The following is a 6,127-nucleotide window of genomic DNA, read 5'->3' as shown; positions in this document are numbered from 1 at the left end:
GCACCTGCCCCGGCTCTGGCCTGTGCGTCGGGCCCCCTGGGACGCTGCTGGACAAGCTGGCGGCCGGCCTGGATGAGAGACTCTTCCCGCCCCACCTGGCCCAGCCCGTCGCCGCGGCTCCCGCGCTGGCCGCCGCCGCGCCCACGTCTCCGGACCACAGCCCGGCCTAAGCCCCGCCTCCTACAGCCACCTCGGCAGCTTCTCCGGTGCCGCCCGGGCGCTCCTCCTCAGGACCCGCCTGGGCCCGAAGCTCCGGAGTGCGGGCCGCGCGCGCGCACGTCCTCCGGTCGCCCCTGAGTGCGCGTGCTCGTGTCCTCGTGACACCCTCGAGCTGCCTCTGGTGCGCACGCGCACGGTCCCGCTGGGCATTGAGCAGGTTTCCTGTGGCTTCCCAAAGCGCGAGGCTGGAGGGCCCTGGCTCGGCTGGAAGGGGCGCGGCAGGTTCTCATCTTCGAGCTCCTGGGGAGGACGCCCACCTGCTTTCCACCCCAGGCAGCAGCCTATGGGTGACGGCGCCTCGAGCACAGAGCACGGGGAGGCGCTCGAGCGGGACCTGCACCCTGGGGCGGAGGGCGACGCGGGCAGAAGCAGCCGTGCAGCGCATGCGCAGGGTGCCCCTACCAGGCCCTCAAGGCGTGCCGCACGTGCTGGAGGCCGCCCCAGGGCGCATGCGCGGGTCCCATGGGGCCAGGCCTGCCGGCTCCCACAGCCACCACCCCCGAAGCTGTTTACCTCACCGAGGCATGTGCTGGCGGCAGTGTGCGCCCCCTCCGAGCAATAAACAACGCCTCGCCGCCACCCCCTCCCACCCAGCCCGCGCCCCCACGCCCGCCCAAAGCATGTGGGTGGGCCGCCTGCCCGCCCCACAGGTGCGCAGTCCAAAGAGCCGCCAGAACTCAGTCGTGTTTTGAGACACAAAACCCAAACGGCCAAGGTTTCAAGTTTCCCAAGCTTTATTTATTGCCAAAAGATGGGGCAGCCCTCGCCTGCGGCCGAGTCGCCCCGCCCCGCCCCGCGGAGCTACGTGCCGTCTGTGTACCATACAGTGATGGAGTTTCTTATTGTGTTTGTTTTCTGGTTGATTATACATATTTACCGCACACTCTTGCTTAGTCCGGGTTTTCTCTGGGGACCAAGGAGCACAGCGACCTTGGAAAGAGGATCAGGGTCCTGCCCTCAGGCCCCTGGCTGCTGTGCTGTGGAGCAGCAGGCCCCGGAGCTGGGCAGAGGGCCCTGGTGAGCCTTGGAGAGGCCGCTCGCCACCGTGAGGACTGAAGTCCAGTGGCCAAAAGCAGACACCTTCGGAAGCCCCAGGTCCCACGACCGACCACCCGCCAGCCAGCCAGCCCTGCGGAGCCCAGCCTGCCCCCAGGGCTTGTGAGCCCACAGCAGGGCCACCAAACAATTCCCAAACACCTTTCACAATCAGAGCTCAAATCCACCTGCTTTATTTTTTCTTAGAAAAAGAAAAAAGGAACCAACCAACAACAAAAACAAGGCAGCTGCCTGGCTCCCTTGGGCTCTAGGCGTGCGTCTTGGTGGACAGGCCTGTTCTCCTTACCGGCTCCTGCCGTGGCTGTGGTTTGCCTGAACACATCACTAGGTGTGGGAGGTGCTAACATGGAGCAGAGTAAAAAGAAGTCGAGGGGTGAGAACCAGTAGTCTGAACGTAAAGTGCATGGCAAGGGCTTCCCGTGGGGCCCGCGTGCCGGCTCGCCCCCTCCTCCTGAAGCACGGGGAGGGGGCTCAGCGCAGGGCTGCAAAGTCAACAAGAGGTCGTGTCCACTGGCCGTGAGGGCAAGGCCAGACCCCAGTCCCTGCTGTCGCCCAGCCATGGCTGCAGTCGGCAAGGAGGGTGTGGTGGTGGCCTTTCTGGGTGGCAGACACGGGCCAGCAGTCGGCGGGAAGACAGGACCTGGGCCACGGCCCCTGGCTGGGGTTCTCCGTGAGACAGGCTGCAGATGGGAACAGATGGGTCACTCCTGGGCCAGCAAACACACTCTGTATCCCCGGAGGCAGGGCCCGCCCTGGGGACTGAGGACATGGTGAGGAAATGGAGTCCTGGTCACATGGGGCTGCCGGGTGTCCAGAGACCAGGGAAGGCTGCGCTGATCTGAGGGGCCTCCCTAAAGAGGCAGTCCCCGGCCTGCCCGGCTGGTTCTGATGCTGGCAGATCAGCGCTGCAGGGACGTCTGGGGGGGACAGCGCTCTGGGAGAGGCCCCGCCGCCTGCACCCTGAGCAGACCGTGGGACCTCCAGAACCCCTGGGGCCTGACTGGGGCAGGTGGGGTCAGGAAGAGGAAGTGGAGGAGGCCGAGCAGCCACCAGGATGACAGCCTGGGCCAAACCCAAGACGTCCCAGCCGCCCCCCCCACCCAGCGCCGCCTCCACCTCTGGGCTGAGGCCAGCATCACTCGGTGCTGGCACGACAGGCTGCCGGTGCGAGGGGTCCGCCTCCTGCTCCCGAAGCTGCTGCCCGCCCACCGCCACGGTCCTGAGGCAGGTGACCTCCCCCACCTGAGCCAGATCCTGGTGACAGTGGACGCAGGGGCCTACCTGTGGGCGGCTGCCCTCACTGCTGCTTGCAGGCCGACAGCCGGCGGATCCTGCTGCTGGCCGAGCAGGCCTTCCGGGAGGGGTTGGAGGCGGCGCTGGCCCGGCGCTCTGCCTTCGACCTGGCGCTCAGCTGCGCCGACTCCGTGCCGTTCATGCACACGACTTTGGGCGGGCCCCGGCTCTGCCCGTTCTGACTAGCCTCCTCGTCTGGGACCTGTCCTAGGAGGGAGAGGGCAAGTGTGGGCTGATGGGGGCCCAACACCAACACCCCCAGGGACCCCCAATCCCCAGGCTGTGCCTCCACCTGCCCGGGCCTAGGTCCTCTCCTCGCAGCTGGGCTCCTCCACCACCTGCCCCGCCTGTCCTGCCCAGGCCCTGCCTACAGGGCCCCTCATTCACCTAGAGGGAGCACCGGCCTCAGGCTGTGGGGGCCCAGCTCACGCTCACCTCCCTGCTGAGTGCTTAGCCTCCACCCAGCATATGGTGAGGGGACCAGGGTCCTGGGGCACAGGGCCCTGGGCTCGGCCTGTTCGTGCGGAGGCCGCACCTAGCTGGGCCCATGGGGCTTGGGATGCGCTGGGCTCAGGTCCGAGATGAAGGGATCAGAGCCCGGGGCCTGCCGGTCCCTACCTCCATCGGGGGCCGTGGGCCTGGGGCTGCACGCCTGCCTGAACTCCTGTGCTCTGAGGTGGTGGGGAGAGAAAGCATGGAGGGGCTGGCCCAGCTGCCAGGGCCCCGTGTGGCTCGTTCAGTGAACGGGAAACCAGCCTGCTGCCCACAGCCGGCCTCCAGCCCACCTCTTCCCCAGCACAGAGCCCTCTCTAGGCCAAGAGTCCCCCTGCCAGACTCAGCAGCTTCTGGAAGTTGCCATGAACAACCCCTGTGCACACAGGAAGCACCCTAGGTCAGAGCTCCTCACTGTGACAGGCTCCTGCTGAGCAGAGCTCTTGGGGAGTCAGGTGCTCAGCTCTGATGGAGGCGGGGCCACGGCGGGGGGTGGGGGGCATGCAGCTCTGCAGAGACACCTGAAGCCCACCTACCAGCACCCCAGCTGCGGCTGGGGAGGCCCACAGGAGCTGACCTACTTGCCCTCAAGGGACTGGAGCCTGGCCCGCAACCACCCATCTCCACTCCAGCCCAAGGCCCAGCACCCAGCTCTCAGGGTGGGCAGCAGACCCCCATAGCCGGGGACAGGCCAGGAAGACTGAGGCCGAGCAGCCAAGAGCCTCAGAGCAGGAGCGCCCCAATGGGACTGAAGCGAGGAGGGGCCTTGGCCTCAGCACAGGCCCCTGCTAAGCCACAGGAAGTCAGAGAAAACCCCACTGCTCCTTCTGACACAGACGCCGCCGCCCAGCCAGGCAACTGGCTCTAAGCCTGGAGAGCCACCCTTGGACGGCCCCCCCCCCCCCCCCCCGGTCAAGGGCAACCCCTGGCCGCCCACTTGGGCCACAGGGTATGGGGGAGCCAATATACGCCGTCAGTAGTCTGACAAGGTTCTGGGGGTCGGGCAGGGTCCTCATCGGCCTTCATGCGACCGCAGACTGGCCGCCAGCGAGGGTCCCTCACAAGAGCCTGACACAACGCCGCAGTGCCTCTGAGAGGCAGAGCACCTCCTTCCCGCTCCCCGCAGGAAACGGAAGCTCAGAAGGCCAGGGCTCCCAGAGCTAGGATGTCATACACACGTCACTTTCTGGGACTCTTCGATCCCAGGACCTGGTAGGGAAATGACTGAGCCAAAGTCAACAGAGACTTGGGGTCCAGCAGGCGCCGGCTCCGAGACGACCCTGCAACTGACAGTGATGGGCTGTCACGGAGGCCAGGGACACCTGAACCCCGCCATGCTCTGGCAGGAACACAGCTTTGGGGAACAGCGTTACTGCCCAGTGGGGGCTCCCCGGAGGCTCCACACACCACACAGGCCGCCTACACACGCCAGTTCTTTACACTACGATCTCGCCCCGCGGCAAACGAGCCAGGACAAAGGGAGACCAGCAGCACCGCCACACGCCCCGGGCAGCCAACCTTCATGACAGGCGTCCTTGAGGCTGGCCCCAGGACAGAACAGGGCGGTGTGCGCTGCGGGGGGTGGGGCGGGGGCGCTCGGGCGGCTGCCCAGGCTCCATGAAGGCCTGGCCTCTACAGCACTGGGGCGGGGGGGGGGGGGGGCGGCTACACTACGCGCCGAGCTGCTCTGAGCCCCCGGCCTCAGCTTCCTCTCCAGAAAGGTCTGAGCTCTGGCTCCTCTGCGTGCCTCTCTCCTCTCTAAGCCCTGCCTCAGATGCCTCCTCGCCACCTGGGGAAGCAAGGTGACACTCATCAGGGCGGGTGGTCAGGCACCAGGAGGGCCACTGGACCCTCTAGGGCCATCAGAGGGGCTTCGCCCCGTCCCTCGCCGCCCAGCGGGACGCGGTGTGCACGCCCTGGAACACAGGAGGGCCCCCTCCGGGAACAGGAGCCCCGTCACCGCGGGCAGGGGACGAGCGGCCGCGCTCACCGGGCACCGTGAAGTCCTGAGCATAGATGATGTCGTCCTCGAGGTCAAGCAGGTCCTCGTCCCCAGTGTCGTCCGCACAGCCGTGCAGGTCCTCCAGGTAGGGCACCACCGTCATGCCCCGCCAGCGGTCCTTGCAGTCGGCGCTCGGCGGGATGGGCACGGGCTCCTCTGACGGCGGGTGCTTCTTCCGGAACCAGCTGCGGAAGCCACGGGTCAGGACAGCGCGGGGGCTCACTCTCAACACGGGGCACCTCCCGACCTCAGGCCCAGCCCTAAATGCTGGACGAGGAGGGTGGCCAGACACCCCCAGACCCCCACTCACTCCCACCACGTGCACTCCCAGACCCTCACTCACTCCCACCACGTGCACCCCCAGACCCCCACTCACTCCCACCACGTGCACCCCCAGACCTGCACTCACTCCCATACGCACCCCCAGACCCCCACTCACCCCGACCACCCACCCCCGGCCCCCTCTACACGGACACTCACCTGTGCTGTCTGATCTGCTGTATGGAGAACCTTCTGGCTGGCTCGTACTCCAGCATCCCTGACAGAAGAGCAGCAGGGCACGAGGAGTCAGCGCCGGGCATGTGGCCCCAGGCCCGCCCTGCAGCAGCCTGTGCCCAGGGCACACCCCCAGGAGAAGTCGGTGCGGCCACGAGTGCGGGGAGCCCCGCTGAGTGCTCCGGGCACTCCGCCGGCCAGCCCCCCACAGGCCTGGCCTCCACCACAGGGCTGGCCCGGGCACGGGGCCTGCGCGCAGTCCAGAACGGTGTGCACACTAGGTGTGCACGGCCCGGGAGGCCGCCGGACACAAAGCAGACAGCAGGGCTGCCGGGGAGCAGAGCAGTCCCCTGGTGGCAACGCGGAACCTGTCCAGTGCTTGGGGAGGTCAAGCACGCAGACCCGTGCTCTGCTCCCGCCTACGGCGCCAGTGATGGTGGCGGTCAGCATTGCCAGACAGGACCATACGGTCCCCGAGATGGCAGCCGGAAAACCGGAGGCCAGGATGGCGACAAGCCACGTATGTCTGCTCGAGGGTCTGGTGCTGGGGCACAGGTCCCACCCCAGAGC

General features: G+C 67.2%; 1 protein-coding gene across 5 annotated transcripts in view; it reads right to left on the bottom strand.

The window, feature by feature from the left end:
* Window positions 1–935: 935 nt before the first annotated feature.
* STK11 (serine/threonine kinase 11) overlaps window positions 936–6,127 on the bottom strand; it is an 18,599-nt gene continuing 13,407 nt past the window's right edge. The window contains exons 7-11 of one of the 5 annotated variants that reach the window (XM_029916035.1): window positions 5,543–5,600; window positions 5,051–5,247; window positions 4,808–4,849; window positions 2,557–2,775; window positions 936–1,955 (exon numbers count right to left, since the gene is read on the bottom strand). In XM_029916035.1, coding sequence (XP_029771895.1) covers window positions 2,573–2,775; window positions 4,808–4,849; window positions 5,051–5,247; window positions 5,543–5,600 — 500 coding nt within the window. In that variant the 3' untranslated portion in view covers window positions 936–1,955; window positions 2,557–2,572. Of the gene's footprint in view, window positions 1,956–2,556; window positions 2,776–3,186; window positions 3,240–4,807; window positions 4,850–5,050; window positions 5,248–5,542; window positions 5,601–6,127 lie in introns of those variants that run through there. The other 4 variants (XM_029916036.1, XM_029916037.1, XM_029916038.1 and 1 more) reach the window with 4 other exon arrangements.

The sequence above is a fragment of the Suricata suricatta genome, chromosome 12, assembly GCF_006229205.1.
Source record: "Suricata suricatta isolate VVHF042 chromosome 12, meerkat_22Aug2017_6uvM2_HiC, whole genome shotgun sequence".
Taxonomy (NCBI): Eukaryota; Metazoa; Chordata; class Mammalia; order Carnivora; family Herpestidae; genus Suricata; species Suricata suricatta.
This window is presented reverse-complemented; position numbering and strand designations above follow the sequence as displayed.